This window comes from Eucyclogobius newberryi, unplaced genomic scaffold, assembly GCF_026437365.1.
Source record: "Eucyclogobius newberryi isolate DKJ021-1_F unplaced genomic scaffold, fEucNew1.0.hap1 SCAF_12, whole genome shotgun sequence".
Lineage (NCBI taxonomy): Eukaryota > Metazoa > Chordata > Actinopteri > Gobiiformes > Gobiidae > Eucyclogobius > Eucyclogobius newberryi.
Window position 1 is genome coordinate 19,128,049 of NW_027315746.1, and position 17,580 is coordinate 19,145,628.

General features: G+C 38.3%; 3 protein-coding genes and 1 long non-coding RNA gene across 4 annotated transcripts; 2 read left to right on the forward strand and 2 right to left on the reverse strand.

Moving 5' to 3' along the window:
• Positions 1-3,007: 3,007 nt before the first annotated feature.
• On the forward strand, positions 3,008-4,981 carry LOC140355829 (uncharacterized). Its single transcript, XM_072440472.1, has 5 exons — positions 3,008-3,174; positions 3,898-4,006; positions 4,075-4,185; positions 4,605-4,683; positions 4,772-4,981. Exons 1-5 carry the CDS (start codon positions 3,044-3,046, stop codon positions 4,873-4,875), a joined length of 534 nt encoding a protein of 177 aa, XP_072296573.1. The 5' UTR covers positions 3,008-3,043; the 3' UTR covers positions 4,876-4,981.
• A 38-nt stretch (positions 4,982-5,019) lies between these two features.
• LOC140356348 (Y+L amino acid transporter 2-like) lies at positions 5,020-10,081 on the reverse strand. Its single transcript, XM_072441222.1, has 10 exons — positions 9,951-10,081; positions 9,291-9,814; positions 8,541-8,666; positions 8,331-8,475; positions 8,091-8,214; positions 7,435-7,538; positions 7,257-7,353; positions 6,357-6,506; positions 6,021-6,204; positions 5,020-5,826 (listed from the first exon to the last, which is right to left on the reverse strand). The coding sequence occupies exons 2-10, from the start codon at positions 9,799-9,801 to the stop codon at positions 5,744-5,746; spliced, it is 1,524 nt and encodes a 507-aa protein (XP_072297323.1). The 5' UTR covers positions 9,802-9,814; positions 9,951-10,081; the 3' UTR covers positions 5,020-5,743.
• A 222-nt stretch (positions 10,082-10,303) lies between these two features.
• LOC140356347 (receptor-interacting serine/threonine-protein kinase 2-like) lies at positions 10,304-14,914 on the reverse strand. Its single transcript, XM_072441221.1, has 11 exons — positions 14,404-14,914; positions 14,122-14,275; positions 13,663-13,818; positions 13,418-13,584; positions 13,006-13,055; positions 12,773-12,934; positions 12,611-12,696; positions 12,245-12,331; positions 12,077-12,164; positions 11,808-11,987; positions 10,304-11,730 (listed from the first exon to the last, which is right to left on the reverse strand). The coding sequence occupies exons 1-11, from the start codon at positions 14,652-14,654 to the stop codon at positions 11,363-11,365; spliced, it is 1,749 nt and encodes a 582-aa protein (XP_072297322.1). The 5' UTR covers positions 14,655-14,914; the 3' UTR covers positions 10,304-11,362.
• A 1,126-nt stretch (positions 14,915-16,040) lies between these two features.
• LOC140356349 (uncharacterized) lies at positions 16,041-17,470 on the forward strand. Its single transcript, XR_011926069.1, has 6 exons — positions 16,041-16,231; positions 16,338-16,421; positions 16,496-16,644; positions 16,708-16,777; positions 16,860-17,007; positions 17,222-17,470. It is a non-coding gene; the product is annotated as an uncharacterized lncRNA (long non-coding RNA).
• Positions 17,471-17,580: the final 110 nt, after the last annotated feature.

Sequence of the window (17,580 nt, forward strand, 5' to 3'; positions counted from 1 at the left end):
CAAAGGTGGCCCGAAGTTCGATGTCTTTAGTCGAGTTTCATCGTCACGACAACATGCTGCTGCTCCTGCTCCTCGGCCTCTGCTTCACATCATGCCACGCTCAGACATGTAAGACAACCCAACTATCTCTCACTATAGAACATTCAAAAAAGACAAATATTCATCTGATTGAAATGATTGTTGTGGTACTAACGTGGTTGCAGTTTCATGGTGCAATAAAACATTAGGAGATGTAAATATAGTGTTTGATAATCCACAAGTTTTGAACCTCATTGATTCTGTTATGAATTGGACCCACAAACTCACTGGTCAGTTCTTCTGTTCATAACCAGTATGATAGACCATTTTACAGCACGTTTGGCCTATGTACAGAAGATAATTCATGTTAGTTCAATTGATTTGAAAAACTTGAACTTTGTAGCAGTCTTAATTTCATGAGGATAGACTCAGAGAGATGTTAACTATAAACTAGTTCTAAAGACAGTTTAAATGTGCACAAGACGTTCAGGTGGAAAGTCTCGTCGGTTTGACTGCCTGGAACCTTCAGCAGTTTGGTCAAAAACAAATCCATCATCAATTAATTCATCTTTATTGCCCCCCCAAAAAAGTGATGTTGGTCATGGAGATTGATAGTTTTAGACCCTCCAGCTCTGCCCTGTATCTCACCTACAGGCTCTTTACAATGTTGTAATGTCACGGGAACTCTACCTTTTGTTGTGTCCTTAGTGTCTTTTACGACGGAACAAGCGAATACAGAATCTCCATTTTCAGCAATTCAGCCGACACCCACAGAAATGAGCAGTAAGACCTTTCACCCAAACAAACAGCAACAATTATATATACAATATATTTTTACTAAATCTACAATGCATAATAAAACTGTTATCCAGATTCGTTTAAAAGTATTATGTTACAATGTCATTGTTTTTGATCTGTCTTCCTGGTACTAATTGTGTGTTGTAAAAACAACATTGCCGTCACAATATATATTTTTAGATTCAATAAATTGATGTTATTATTGTATTAACATTCAAAATCACCTGTAGATGTTTTTCTTGAGGAAAATCCATGTGTTTTTTCTATTTCACAGGTTTGGCCTTTCTTCAGACTCAGCTTGAGTCCATACTGATGCTGAACGAGTCCTCTCTAGATTTAGTTTTAGACAAGGTAATCAATTTTGTGTTTGAATTGACTGACAATGTACAAATATGATGCTCATTGACTTTAAGTGTATCTATTTTTTAGATTTCGTCGATCATTCTTAAGGCACAACCAGATGCTGTGTTTAAGTTAACTGTAAAGTCTTTCTCTGAAACCTGATGAAACGGACTTCTGCTTGTAAACTCTGAGATACTGAGCGGCCCAGTTAGGCCTCTTCCATATGGGAGAACCAACCAAAGTCATTCAACATTCAACATGAAGGTTGACTCAATTCAATGCAACTGGAACTTATGTAATTATTGCTTTTCAGGAAACCTGTTTATGTAGAATGAAGGCATTTAAGATTTTATAGAATTTCCTCTTGTGTACACACGAGTACAAATGTTTTTCACACTTTTAGTATCAGGTGGAAAAAAGCTCAGAGGTCAAATCTTTTTGAAGGCTTTCATTGAGAATTTTGAAATCCACAATTATGTATTTATTTTTTTCTTTGGAAATATTGTGGTTGATTCTTAATAATAAAGTGATAAAATAAAGACAGTTGTTTTTCTGGGATGTAATGTGTGTATTCTCATCTTTTAACTGTGATTCACCAGCCTTATTAAGGCCTACTACTGTATCTAACAAGCTCAATGTGCAGTCGAGTATTACAATTATCTTCTATGAAGTATACTGAGGATAATGTGGATGATGTTGATGCAGATGGTGACCAATGAAAAATACATTTAAACATTGTAACCATGGTCCAGTTGACGAGTCGTTGCTAATGCACAATGTTAAGATAAGATAAGATAAGATAAGATATTCCTTTATTGTCCCACATGGGGAAATTTCATTGGTGCAACGCAGGTAGATACAGAGGTAGATACAGAAGAACAGATCACTTATAGGAAGTATGAAAAACACTTTCAGTAGAAGATCTCCTATAAATAAATAAAAACTCCCATAGACAAATAAATAAATAAATAAATAAATACCATTGCATGTGATCCCGACAGTAATCGAAGTTATTTCCACATTCTTCCACTTAAGTATAAGAAGATTAACCAGTTTTTCTTTCATGGTAAATGTGCCAGGCATAAAGCCGCCTCTGTCTGAACATGTGTCACATGTCTGTGCACAAGGTGAGACAGACAGTGACCAAAGCATCAACAAAGTATGTGGAAATGTGGATGTTATCAAGTGGATCTTTAACATTGTGAGCTAGGGCTTTCACACATGCAAATATACATGCTTTTACCATCATACACAGACACAGACTTTTTTTTTAATGTATCCTTTATTCTGTTCTTTCACAGACACACACGGAATGTGTACTTAAGTTAAATCTAACTACTGTATGGAGGGGTTGGAAATTAACTGACAAAAGTACTCACTGCATCGCCTGCTCTGATTGGCTAGAGCTCCTGGAAAATGTGGATTATGGTTTAAAACAACTTAAGTTAGTGTTAAACTGTTAATTCATCAGGTTTTGTATAAAAGAGTGATCCAAATGCAACTAAAATGTCAGTAAAATGGTTAATACTTTGAGTTGTATTTTTTTATGCATACTTTTTTGGCAGTAATAATTGTACTTAAGTGCAGGTTTTGCCATTTTTTCAGATTTGAAAGCCTTTCGGTGAATACACTAGTACACATAGGCCTACTTGAATTTGTGTTGCGATCAATAAAGTATATCCATCTGTATACTGACACTGGATGAGTGTCTTGCCCACGAAACCGCAGGAATAGGACCAACAACCCACTGGCCAGTACTGTGACTAAAATACCAAACTACTTGACTTTCTTTCCCCCAGTTTTAGCTTCATTCTCATGTGTGAAAATCAATGTTGTGCCGACTATATTTTCCGCATGACCACTGCGTTTTTAAGCTCTGTAGAGGATGTTGGCCACATTTGGTACAAGTCTGCGTCCCACTATGGATCTCAGGCTACTCCTCATGTCTGCCGTTTTACTGGGGGCCACTCTCACCCTGTCTGTCACGGACCGACCGCCGCAGTGCAAAATCAAATGGTAAGTTGGTTATTTGGTACTTTGACTCAACATGCACATGAATGTTTCGATGGTATATGCACTTGTTTGAGATACTTCGTAAAGTGGACCTATGTGTTTCACTGCTGTCTGGCTTGAAATCTTGCAGTCATCACGGTCCTAAAAGAGCTGCATTAGACATGGTTTTGGACACACTCCTGTTGATTATACAAGAACCACAAGAATCACAAGTATCGCATTGGTCATATTTAGAGGCAGAATACATTTCTGGACATTCAAAAGTATTCTAACTATTAAAAGTAAAAATTGATTTTTACTTATTTTTTAAATATGGGCCTATATGTACATGATGTCACACATTATTAATCTAAAATGGCATCCTGAGAGCAAGGCAATGTAAGTGTAGTGTTTATAGATCTTTATTATCATGGCTCTTGGACAGGTCAAATATTTTAATAAAGCATAATTATTTGCTCACAATAATGAACATTTTTACAACTTTTTACATATTAGAAGTAGTGGGGCAGCGAAGTATGGACATGGGAGAATAGGGGGTTTATATACAATGTGATTAAATAAGATGACTAGATGAGGTGTGATTAAGTATTATTTATTTATTTATTTATGGAGCGAATAGGCCTATTTGTATTTTCCTATTCTAACTTGATGAGATAGTGTGATTAACGTCCGGCTGAATTGATCCTATACGTTTGAATTATCTTTTAAAGCTGTTATTTTCTGCAGGACATTTGGGATTTTGTGTGAGGATGTGTACAACAGGCTGGTGAGGCAGATCAAACTGTGGCAGATAAGTACGAGCTGCCTGTACAGCGGAGAGAAGTGCTCTTATGAGGTCAGATATCCCTTTACCTAAACTGTTGTCAAGTTATTTTAAGTGACGAGAGTTTGTACATGTTTCAGCTTGTGTCTACCTCGCCGTATCTGATCAAAGCCGCACACACGTCTCCCAAAACTAAGACCGTCAACGAACTGCAGTTTCTGTTTGAGCAGTCTGTGCTCTGCAAAGTGATGGCAAGTGGAAACATTGAAAATTGGAACTTGTTGAGACCTGCTTTGGGTATTTTTACATTTTGAAAACACATAGGCCTAATTTTAATTTTATATTTTTTAACCACAAAAGTCCCACTGAAATAATGTGTGTAATAATGCACATTCTATGACTTGAATAAAAGTTAAACATATGTTAGTTAAGTGGGCTACATAAAATATACACTAGCAATAATTCTTGGTGAATGCATATATCATATAACATTTTGAAGACAAATCAACACACAAACATATAAAATGGAGATGTTAAAACATACTCTATAACTCACAACAGTCTTCGGGAATGTGTTCCATTTTGTATATTTATTTATACTTATTTTCTATGTTATATTATAGTATTTTAATCCTACAGTGCTTCTGATGCTACTTCTTTGTGTCTTCAGGGTGATTCAACACTGGACTCATCAAAGGACCCAGAGGCCAATCGAACAAACTACTGCAGCCTGCAAAACCTCATGGATGGTATAATCTACTATTTTTCAATGAGAACTTTGCTATAACTTGATAATTGTGTTTAATACAGTGTATTTTTAACCTGCTCTCCCCATAGGCAGCGGTCTGATCAATGCAGAAGGATACACTAAGTTCAGCAACAAGTGGATCTGTCCCGGATTCGATATAGACAACTGTAGTTTATCGATCAGAATTGTTTAAATAAAATGTACCGGTACATTGTTTTTTTTGAAGTGATTCAAGAGTAATAAAGACGTTTTAAAAATGTTTTTGTAGTTTTAATATTTCTTAATTCTGTTGAATTGGATATGAATTGGAAATAAAAACATTTTCAAAAAGCTTATAAAAGTGCCTGTTAGATCCACGGGTTTATTTGATGTTAAATTAAATATCCCAAGTATAATACTTTCCATTTTATATGCAAATTAACTTGTCAAAGTGCTCCATCAAAAAATTCAAATAACATCAAATGAGGGCAAAAAAGTCAGCAAATTGTTCCTTGTATAAAGAAGAGTAAAATTGTACTTCTGTAAAGCAGATTTTTTTTTATGTCAGGGACCAGGTCTGCAAATTAGCAGATTTAATTAGCAGATTAGACAATGGATATGGCATTGGTTCATAAATGTAAATGTGACAATGCCCTCTATCCTTTCCCTTAAATAAACTACTGAAAAATAAATACCGGTAGATAAAAAAAGAAAGTAGAACTGCCCTGTTTTCAAAATATAGTGACAAGTGACAATGTGTACCTCAAAAGTTATGTTTTATACAAAGTGCAAAAGTCTTTGAAGTAAAAGTTACTTCCCACTCCTGTTCTGTGACAACAATATGAAACTGCACACCAACCACATTCTTTGCAATCTTATCACCTTTTTAACATACATAAAGGTGGAAAAACTAAATCACCCAGTTCATTCAATTTAAAAGATTCCTAGAAAAGTGCAAGTCATTTCCTGAAGAGACACTTGAGACGGCTCTTTTTAAAACTTGGCAGTTCCCATGGTTCAGCATGACCTTGGTCTCTGTAGGAAAGCAGATCCTGTTCCTTTCAAGATGAAAATGTCACCGTTCAGTTTGTTTTAGCTTCTGTCTCAAAGTCAAACTCGGTGGGACAGCAGTACAGCAGCACCTGGGTGAATTTAGTGGCCTGGTCTGTGGGGGAAAAGAGAGAAAACACGTGACAATTTTGTTCAACATAAAGACTGTGGGAGGATCATGTAAAACCAGTTCAGGTGAAAGAAGCCCATCCTAATCTAAAAGCACCTACCTACCTATTGTGCTGTATATTATAATTATTAACACTATTTAGTAAACAGGTTGACTAGAGAAGTGGTTGAATAACTCACCGTTTAGTTTGTGTATACATTTTGGCCTCTTCTCTTTGGGAAGGTAAATAGCCACATAATAGACAGGAACTCCAGACAGAGCAATGCCAATTCCAATGAGGGAGTTGATCGTGTCCCAATAGAGCGGGACGATGACCAGAAACAGGCTACAGAGGCAGTAGACGAACGGGAAAAACAGACTCAGCTGCAAACAGATGGTAAGCTACTGTTAGTTAAATCTTACTGAGCTCAAAGTCTCAATCCTATTCTACAAATGCTCAGAAATGATCACGACATGGTTTAAATGCCCACGACTCACGGCCTGTACGGTAATTAAAAAACATAATTGCACAGTACCTTGACGGGTCGGTGTCTGTCAGGCTGTGTGAAGCGAAGGTAGATGAGACCGGCCACTGACAGTCCCACGTAAAGCCAGTAACTGAAGCTGAAGTAGTTTATGAGCTGGAACACGTCCTCCACACAGAGAAAGATCAGGCCCATCACACACTACACAGTGATTGACACATGTGGCATAACTATTAACATTATACTGTTTTTACCAACAAGAAAAATGCAAGACAGATCGATCATTTTGGCTACTAATACATTCAGTCACACCATGCACCTTGGCTAGTTGAGTTTTATGCTTAGTTCTTCAAACCCTGACATATTCTAATATCATGGAGGCCAGGCTTTGTTTTTGTTAGTCATGCCAAACTGTTACCTAGCAACACCTCTGTAAACAAGTGAAACATTTTTATAACACACACAAAAGTTATCGTTTGACATATAAGAATAAGTGGCAAAACCTTTCATTTGTTAAACGGATGTCAGAAAACTGGGATTTTACCATAAACTATACACAAAAAGGTATAACTACCATAACTAGTTATTAAAACCCTAAATACAAAAAATAAAGTAAAAAAAAGTTAAATTAGAATTAAAACAAATAATAATCAAGCCCTGACTTCTACTATTATTGTGATTTTTGTAGATTTTTTTATAACCTTCCGGATGCATCAGTCACATATTAATGACAAGAGTATATCAGAATCAGAATTACTTTTGTTCATCCTTCAGACATGCAACTGACCAGCAGGAGAAATAAAGTGATCAGGAAAATAAACAAAAAATTAAATATCAATGACAATAAGAGTGAAATACTATAAAAAAGTCCTTTTAACAGCTAAAACCACCATATGGACAACAAGGGTAAGAATGAGCTGTCTGTAAACAATCACTAAGACAAATACTTACATTAAAGAGCAGTGCAGGAATGGGAGTGAAGCGCTCGACATGAATCAGACTCAGACTGTTTGGCAGGTGGCCCTCTCTGGCTCCAACAAAAAACAACCTGCAGCCAAAATAAACAAATGGGTCAGTGACAACAATTTTAAAAGAGCTCAATTGAAATAGTACAGCGCTTCCTGTTTACCGAGATGCTGCAATGATAGATGCGTTGAGTCCTCCATAACAGGACATAGCCACAGAGATTGGAATGATCCACTTAAACGGGCCCAGGACAGCGTTCCCAAATGTCTGTGTGATCAACGTCAAAAGTCATTACCGTATTTTCTGGACTACACGTCGCACCTTTTTTCATAGTTTTTGCCGGGGTGCGACTTATACTTATATTTATACTTATATACCGGAGCGACTTATATGTGATATTGTTTCTTATTTTCACACTTATATATATGCTTTTTTTTCTTATCTATTGTACATATTTTGGCTGGTGCAACTTATAGTCTGGAAAATACGGTATTTCCAAGTTGTTTTCGCCTCAAAGTGTAGCTGTCATGGCACAACAATGTTTTATTTAGTGTCAAGTGAATTGTGCTGAATAAAAGTGTGTGGTAATGGCCTCTTTAAGACTACTTTACAGTTAAAGTGCTCTGTCTATTTATCGTTTTAAATACGGTACATACAATTTCATGCTTTCCCACTATTCCTATAACAAAACTTCAAAATAAAAAGTTAAATTTAGTTACTACACTATCTTTTTAAAAATTACTTACTGGAGTAATCTTTATTTGATCCAAAACTTGAAAACATAAACATCTACCCCTAAATCAATCTGACTGATCTTACCACAGCCACAGCGTCACTGGCGAGCAGAGAGGGCATGTCCAAAACCACGTAGTACGCCACATTGGTCAACAGGTAAATAACGGTCACTATCGGCATGGAGACGGCAATGGCCAAGGGTAGATTTCTGCAAAGAGATGACACATAGTTGAATTGCATCTGTGTGTGCGTTTTAGTTTCTTATTTTTTGAACCTTATCAGTGATGTTCTAATTATTAACCTTGGTCAACAGTGACTTTATACCTCTCTGGGTTTTGTATCTCTTCCGTGACAAAGTTGAGTGTGTCCCATCCCGAGAAGGAGAAGAGAGCCGAGTACAAGGCAAGCGCTACCGCCCCAGGGTCAGTGGTCGAGTCTTCAAATGGTCTGTCAAAGCTCTTCATTTCACCTGTTAAGTTAGGCTTTATTTACACTGTTAAGTTCCAGACATTTCAAGCCTACATGAAAACTCACGCGTGAACATTGCCAAGAGTCCTACCACAATGATGAGAAGAAGGGCCAGCAGTTTTGTGTAAGTGAAGACATCCTGAACCAGGGTACCCCACTTTACATAGGCACAGTTAATGAAAATAAGCATGCCTGCCAAAAACAAACACAATAACACTACTTAATGTACTTAATATTGTAATTTTGTAGAGGTGAATGGTATTAAATTACCCACAAATGTGCAGAAATATGGTCCTGGTTTGAAATATTACAACATAAATGTGTTATATTTTTATTCAGCTCTTTTGGCAGGGTTTCTATATACTCAGCACACACAATATAATGTATACTTTGATAAATTGCCCACCGTGTTTTATATACACTCATGCCAAAGGTCTGCTTGCTCTTTCACCTAAATACCATCTCAACTTCTGCCACACAAAGCCGACATGTAGTGACCTATAAAGCATAACTAGTGTCACATTCTTCCACTTCTAGCACAGTGTGATGGATAGAAACATACTAATATAAAAGCACTGTTGGAGTTCAAACTGAAGCTTTACAGGGATTTTTACATGGTGAGCTGTACAAGGTGAGTTCAAAGCTAAGAGTAAGTTTGTTAATGATTATATAATGGTGAAGGTAAGCGCTTCTGCCTATGTTAGGAAAGGAATGGCAAAATTCCCAGGCTTTTTGTGTCAAAAGGGCCCTTCAGTGTTTGGATTACATCATAATACTTTGCATAGTTTGTAAATGTGTAATGCCAGCGTTTCTTACAGAGGCAGGCAGCAGCGATGAGGCGCACACCATCGTATGGGGGCTGACAGGTTGGGTAGAAGGCCTCCACCAGATAGTTTGCAAAGGTGATGGAGATGATGGCTTGACTGGCCGGCTCCACCAGGAGAATAGACGTCCAGAGACGAATAAAGGCCAGAAACCCACCAAAGGACTCCAGGATGTAGGCATAAGAGGCTCCAGATTTAGTGATAGTGGTGCCGAGCTCTGCGTAACATAGTGCCCCAAACACAGAAAAGAGCCCCCCCAGCGCCCAGATGAGCAGAGACAGCCCGTAGGAGCCGCTATAGAGTAAGACTCCCTTTGGAGACACAAAAATCCCAGAGCCAATCATGTTGCCAACAATAAGACAGATCCCATTGATGAGCGTGATCTCCCTCTTCAGCTGCATTTTCTCCTGTTTGGGCGCCTTCAGGTCCTCGTCTGATGGAATCCGTGATCGAGGACAAATGGTTTGAGACACCACCTCCATAGTGTGCCGCAGATCAGTCATCTCCAATGAGCTGCTGAAAAATAAACACGACGCAAAAAAAGAACTATAGAAATTCAAGGCAATCGCCAATGTTGACAGCGCTTTCCCAGAGCTCAATAAAGTCGCGACAGCTGCTGGAGATTAACAGTTTCAGTTAGCAGCACTCTCACCGGTTTGAAAAGCAGATTCAAGAGAGTCTCAGGCCGGGGCTTCTTCTGGACCAGGTTTGGAGATAGGTTACATCGGAGAGGCAGCAACAGGTCTGGAGATGTTGCAATGGGCACACAATCCAAGAATGACCACCACTAGTGTTTTTCTCAGTCTGGGACAACCACACTCTCGTGTTCCGCGCTGGGCTATTTTGAGAGACATGCAGCCGTTGCATTAGCCCCCAGAGAGCACTCAGAAAGTGGCTTCTCCTGGGTCAACATTTACATCACAAGAGAATCAAGAGAATACACTTCACAAAATGACAATGACATGGTAAATATTTGTGGCAAAAAAAACACAGCCGAAATAAAAAAAGTTACTTTTAGTTTTTATTGCCCAAGAAGGTGTAAGAGGAAGGTTCTACTTTCCAAAAGCTACATATGAACTTACTGAAATAACTACTTGACATTGTATTACTTAGGGAATTTTACAAAAAAGAATGGCCATAAACAATAATCATATGTATAAAAGGGCAACCCTAGTCTACAATACAAATATGAGACATTTTGTTACAGGATTCAAGGCTCAGTTCGGTTGAGTTATATTCAATGTTGAGTATTAAAACACCGATTGAGGCACAGTTACTGAGCAAAAGGCAGTTTTCATCCAGAGAAATGGAAGCATACATTTTGCATTCAAGTTTAAAAGTGCCACATCTACTGTAATTTCTTAACATTCACTGATGAAATATTAGCAAAGACATTATTAGCACATCCTCCCCATGAGTGACACTAAACATATGTTATCTAGAAGCTATAAACACATTATTGCATTAATTAAAATTATATTAATTTTATTTGGCACAGACTGTAAATAAATAGTATATTTTTTTATTCACAAACTACACTATTATAAAATAGTGTTTCTTCAAACCAGCCAGATCCATTCACAAAACCAAAAGTAAAACTAATCTATAATGAACCGAGCTCTGGAAGCTGTTCACGGTTCAACTTATTGTTTACTTTTGGAAGTGTCATTCTACTGCAGTTTTAGTGCAAATTAATATACAAAGAATTAGAAGGATAAATCTGCAGAAAATGGTGTGTGATAATAGTATATGTCTAAAATCAAAACTGAAACTCAAGAGTCAAGTTCCAAAATGATATTATGCATATTGTAGTACGCTCAAACGATATCATTCTGACCTGACATTTTCAGCTTTTAACCATTGTATAGATTTTGTTTCATTTACACATTTGTGAGTAATTCTCCCCAAAAAGTACATTTAAAAGCTGTAATTATAAATAACATAAAAAGAGTACAAAAGAAGGAAATACTGGTATAGTAGATGACACAAATGCCACTTATCCGTTTTGGTTAGGCAGAAACATGTGCGAGTAGAGAGTGTAAAGTTGGTCAGTGTCTGTGGCTACTACGTGTTCCTGGACATGGAGTCACTGGCACTGGGTCCAGCGGGCGAAAAAGAGGCAATTTCAGGTGGATACGGCTTCAGGCCCATTTGCTTGTTGAAATACAGCTTGGATACAACAATGCGGCAGAAGTCTTCATTGTGTCTGTGACAGTTGTCCAGAAGCTTGCGAACCTTGGCAGTTCTTGTCAGTTGGTTCACAACCAGTTCATAGTCCTCCTGCATAATCAAATCCTGAGCTATGAAGGTATCCAGAGTCTGGTACAGACACGCATCAGTCATTTGCAATACAATTTCCTCCCGACGAGTAGCAATCCAATCTTCCATTGGGCCTCGTAAAGGTGGCGACTGCCGTGGCGGGGAACAACACTCTGAAATAGATCAGAATTTTAAAATGACACAACATTACAAAGATGGTCATTTAGATATTCCTTAAGATGTCGGTTACCTGGCATCTGTGGCTTGAGTATAGTGTTGTCCGGTTTAGTTGAACACTCAGAGGTAGCACCATTAACAGGAATGTTGAACTTCTGCTCGGGGCTCTGTCGTCCGTTCAGGTTATTGGTGGAAGGGTCGAAGGACTTCAGCGATCCAGGCAGGTCTGGGGGAATGAAGGAGGGTGGCAAGCCTTAAACAAAAGAAATAAAAGTATTCACATATTATTACTCTGCATTACTGAGATTAAGTCTGTCATTTTAATGAGTATGCTTGTGTTACCTTCAGGAAGCTTGCTGGTGAGAATATGTGGTAAAGACAGTTCAGTCTCTGGTGAGGAGCAAGACCCTGAGCCAGAGGGGGGTCTTTCCTGTGGATTAACGGATGACCACAGATGATTAAAACTATCATAGATAAAAAATAATAATTGCCACTTGAAAGTGAATTTACCATGGGGTTGTGTCTACATCTCATGTCCTCATCACTCCTCTTTGGACAGGAAATTGGTGGAGAAGTAGAACAACACTCTGCCCTCCTCTATAAAAACAGAAAAATCCATTATTTTGAAAAAAAGATTACAAGCATAAACACAATATAGATTGTTTAACATAAAACTAGTATTAGTTGGAATGCACAATAATCCGTCACAAATAATTGGCAACAATAGCAATTACGACCTCATACGACAAATCAGATCATGTACATTCCTGGAGATAATAATGACCATTGACCAATATTAGTGAGACCAAGCTGTTTAGGTCTTGGTGGTTCAATGCGGTACAAGAAGATGATTTGTTAAGATGCGTTTTTACTGACCTTTGACCTTTTGAGATCCAGTACTGCCTCCAGGAAGTCAATGTCATCAAAGCTCCGAAGCATTGGCTCCAGCTCAACCAAACATTCTGAGGGAGGAAAACGGAGTGAAACAATGTTATAGCCTATCGAGGTTTACCACTCTTCTTAGTTTTATGGACTCACTGAGAAAAGTCGGACGTTCATCAGGGTTCGCAGACCAGCCGCTGGTTATTAAATTGAGCAGTACTTCTTTGTTAGGAATGTGGGCAGGAAGACTGTCTAAGCTTGTGTCAGGACGAGTACCGTGGATCACACTGAACATTATCTGCATGGGATTGTTCATCTCTAAAACACAAACATATAGTTTAAAATGGCTCCATTAAAGTCATGCAAGTTACACAAATTAATATACTTACCATCATAAGGGATCTGCCTGGACAGTACCTCCCACATAATGATTGCATAGCTGAAAAGTCAAAAATCGAAATTGAAGTTTAGTTTTGCTTTCTCCCTGGTTTTCCCCTAAAAGCCAGAGGGACTTTTACAACTTGCCCTCCCTTTTACAAACTGGAAATTCTACTTGGAGGAAGTGACTCATCCAATTTGGCAAGAACTGTATTACGTATTTATCTTTAAGCATTACCAGAAATAGACTAGATAAGACATCGCACTTCCTTATTTTTTTATTTCGTAGGGTGTTCTAACAAAATGGTGTATCCCCGAGATCAGTCAGTCTAGTTTCCATTCATTTCAGTTAAATCAAACATATATCTACTGTATGAAATAAATAAACTACTTAAAATCCAAGAAGGGCAGCTAAGGTCTAACCTGTACATGTCGTGTTTAACATCAGCACGCCGACTCCTGTTGTTGGCCGAGGGGTCGTACTTCTCTGGGGGCATGTAAATCACCGTGCCTCCCATTTCTGTGGGTTTGGATCCAGAGGCTTTGCTAAGTGATAAATGTCGCCATTTTGAAAGACCAAAGTCAGCAATCTGGAAAGAGGAAGTGTAAAAGTGAAACTCTAGTTTAAACATGCCTCATGTTCATTCATTGTCCTTAAAATTACTGACTTTGACATGATATTCTCCATCCAACAGAATGTTTTGTGTCTTGAGGTCCTGATGTAAAAGGGGAGGGTTCATGTGGTGAAGGTAATTCACTCCAAGAGCGATTTCATACAGGATCCTCAGTCTTAACGGCCAGGCTAGTTCAGGGTACATGTCCGTCTGAGTGAGAAAAACAAACATTAATTTTAGTTAACATAATATTAACACAAAGTCGGGAAAAGGCCAAAGCTTAAATTTGCTGTCACATGTACAGAACATAAAAACAACCAACTTCTCTGTCTGCAGTTTTGAGTTTCAACAAAGAAGATAATGTTGAGGCAAAATAAAGGACACAACAGCAACATATAACTTCACTTATAGAGTACATTGGATGATTTTTTTTTTTTTTACAAAGCTTGTGTCAACATTTAATCATTATTATCACAGACACATATTTGTGTTGCTTATTAGGATTAAAAATACCTCATGGAGAAGCAAATCCAAGGATCCATTGCTCATGAACTCGGTGACAATGCAGAAGAACTCAGGCTCGTTGCAGACACCAAAAATCTGTATTATGTAGTTAAACCTGGCCTTGTGGAGCACCTCAGCTTCCTTCAGTAAACTGTTCCTCTCTCTGAAACACAACAACACAGCACATGATCGTTCGGTATTTGTGGCACATGTACAACAACCGCATGCATGGTTTTAACACTTGTTTTTGACAGGACACCACTGCACACGCATCAGAGGAGGACCACGCACTTCTCTCCAAACGGGGAGTCCAGCTTGAGGCACTTGATGGCCACCGTAGTCCTCCAGTCCGAGTGCTGAGCCTTGAACACGGTGCCGAAGCCGCCTCTGCTCAGGTAGTACAGGTCCGTCAGCTTCTGGTACGGGATCACCGGCAAAGTGCTCACCAGACTGCCCAGATTCACACAGCCCGTGCCCGTCTGCAGCTCCATGGCGAGTTGTGGACTTCTCACTGGTGCCTGTCCGGTCTGTGGGTTCATCATCTACTGTATATGACCCTGAAAGCAGAACTGCCCCTTTCGCCAAACAATGAGGAAGAAGAGGAAGCGCTGCTCCTCCATTCACCACACGCTACACGCTGCTGTTTGCTAACACGCGACAGGCTAACGCTGCGCGAGAGGGAGAGGAGACGCCCGCGCATGAAACTCCGCCAAACACATCGACCGAATGTATTATTGCGTACGAAAGACTATGATGTAAAAGTGCAATTGTTGTTTATTTCGTGACAGCGGATCAAACAGAGTAAGGAACAGCGCGGCGGAGCAGGTGGGTTTGGAAACAAGTTCACAACTGTAAGATTTTAGAGACTTAATGGTTTTAACCTAACTAATGTAATCATTATGGGCACTATATTGTCCTTTTTTAACATTTGTGGCTTGAAAGGTAATTCACTACATCGGGAAAGTACAAATTAATAGTTTGATTGAGAACATACTGTATGTTTATAAATAGTTTTTGATTGTGCTTTTACAATCTGATAATTCCCAGAGATAAAAGTGACCGTGAACGTGACATTATCGTTGTGGTCACATGGTTGGCTGACGTTTCCCACTGTGGAGTTTCCCACTGTCAAACGTAGGTCAGCTTCTTGATGCTGAACTCAAAAGTCTAAATACAGGACAAACTTTAGGTATGAGCTCATGGAAAAGTATACCCTACAATGCATTAAACTAAGAAAAGGTTTAATCATTTTTATCTTCAGATTAGTTTAATCAAGATTAAACTAATCTGAAGATAAAAATGATTAAACCTTTTTTTTGGTATTGGTTTATTTATTTTAATTGTAGCCACTTGAGTTTGAGATGACTTTCAAGACAGGTGAGATAAATTTAGGCTAAATAGTTTAAGCAAGTAGCCATATTGTAGGCCTACTTGCTTCTTGCTTGTTCCACATCTTTAATTTTATATCAGTAATATATGCTATCATGTAGCAAATTGTGAACACTGATTGATGACCATAACCTTTTCTGTACTTCAGGCTCACGCAATGTATAGGCTGTTAAAACAATGATTGCCCTTTACCCATGTTTTAAGATATTTTATAGTATACTACAGTTATAATTATCCTTATGGTCATTTTTTTTTTCTTCTAAAAGAACAATACATTCATTCTCAGGACACTGGCTGGTTATTTTTTTACATAGTGTTTTTATTTTTAGAATGAAATAAAGTCTAGAATTGTGTTGTAATGGGAAACTTACAAGAAGGTGTGGTTAAATCCCTTACTAGTGCTGTCCTGCATGAACACACTTAAGTGTTTTTGATGAGGTTGCAAAACTTGCCCCATAAGAACCTGTGCTTACAACACAACTGCACAAGTTACAGGATCATGGTGTCCCCCTGTGTTCCTGTCCCTTTCCCCGGCAGTTGGATCAAAAATAAGTGGACTGCCTCTAAAAATGAAGTCCCTTCGCCGTGGGTAAAAGGTGGTGAGTGTCCAGTAGAGGAGGGCAGCACGTGTGTGGAGCACAGTTCATCTTCAGTGCTGCAAACAGAGAGTGAAGGATGGACCTCAACTTTACTGGGCTACAAGATCCTGGATAAGAGGGCCAAGTTTACGGTACTTAAACAATCTGCTGTATTCTAACGATAATTGGATATTATTTATACGATAACAATGAAACTCTGTTAGTTACAACACTATTCATGTGTATTTTGAGTTATAGGTTTATAAGATTTTGGTAAGTGACATTAAAGGAAATTGGGTCATTTTCAGAAGATACACAGATTTCTACAAACTCAACAAAAAGGTAAATTATTATGAATTCACATTAAATACAGTATGTAACAAGTCTCTGAGTCAAATTGTATGTTCTTATTGCAGCTTAAAGAATTGTTCCCCTGCATTTCTTTGCCCTTTCCTTCAAAATGCAGGTTTAAAAATACATTTGAGGAGGATTTTCTAAAATTAAGACAAACTCACCTTCAACTATTTCTAGAAAATGTGACACTGCACAAAGATATGTATCATTGGTGAGTGTTGAGGCAGTCTGCTGAAGATGGACTTTGTTTTATGAGGTTTTATATGTTTTTCAGTGATGCAGTGAGGTACTTCCTGCGTTTGGTCAACTCTACAGATCTATTTGAAAGTCTCGATCAAAGTCGGGTGAGCTCACTTCTCTCTGTAAAAAACAAACAAACAAACCGAAATAGCAGCTGTCAGTAACTGGTTCATGTTTCGGGATCAGTCCTTTTGTGAGTCACTGGAGGAGATGAACCATCGCCTCCAGAGGGCGCTGAGAGACAAACAGAGAGAGTTGGAGCGTTTGAAGGACGTTTTGGAGAAGAGACAAAAACATTTGGACCACCTGACGAAGAATGTCAAGTAATATATGAGTATGTACGTTTTATTTATTTTTATTTTTTACACTTTGCTCCCATTGTGAAACACACACTATGATGTGTACGCAGATGCAGCGATGTCTAAATAACAAGGTATAAAAATATCACATTGATAAGAATAGTTTTGAGGTCTTTTTCTAAAGCCAGTAGGTGTCAGTGTGGCTACTCTTCCCCTGAATAAAGGAGGAACTCTTTGTTCTGTTTTCAGTGCACACTTGGGCGCAGTGATTTGGGGCAAGAGATGTTTTTCTTCAATGAAGGCCGCTATGGGATTAATAAATTATATTTTCTGTGTGAATCTGTTATCACAGCTTCTTATGGACATAAAACACATTCATTTGGGTGTGTCAATGTCTGAATAAGGATGTTTCACCAACTAAAAATGTTTTCAATATGCACTTCACATAATACATATGAGCACCCCTTGTAGAGTGAATCCATGTGGAAGAAATATGAGAAAGAGATTAGAGGCATTATGTCCGATGTACAATATGAATACAATTATAAAATACATTCACAAGGCTTCTCCAACACAATCGCTTTCTGTGATCACTGATGAAATGTAGT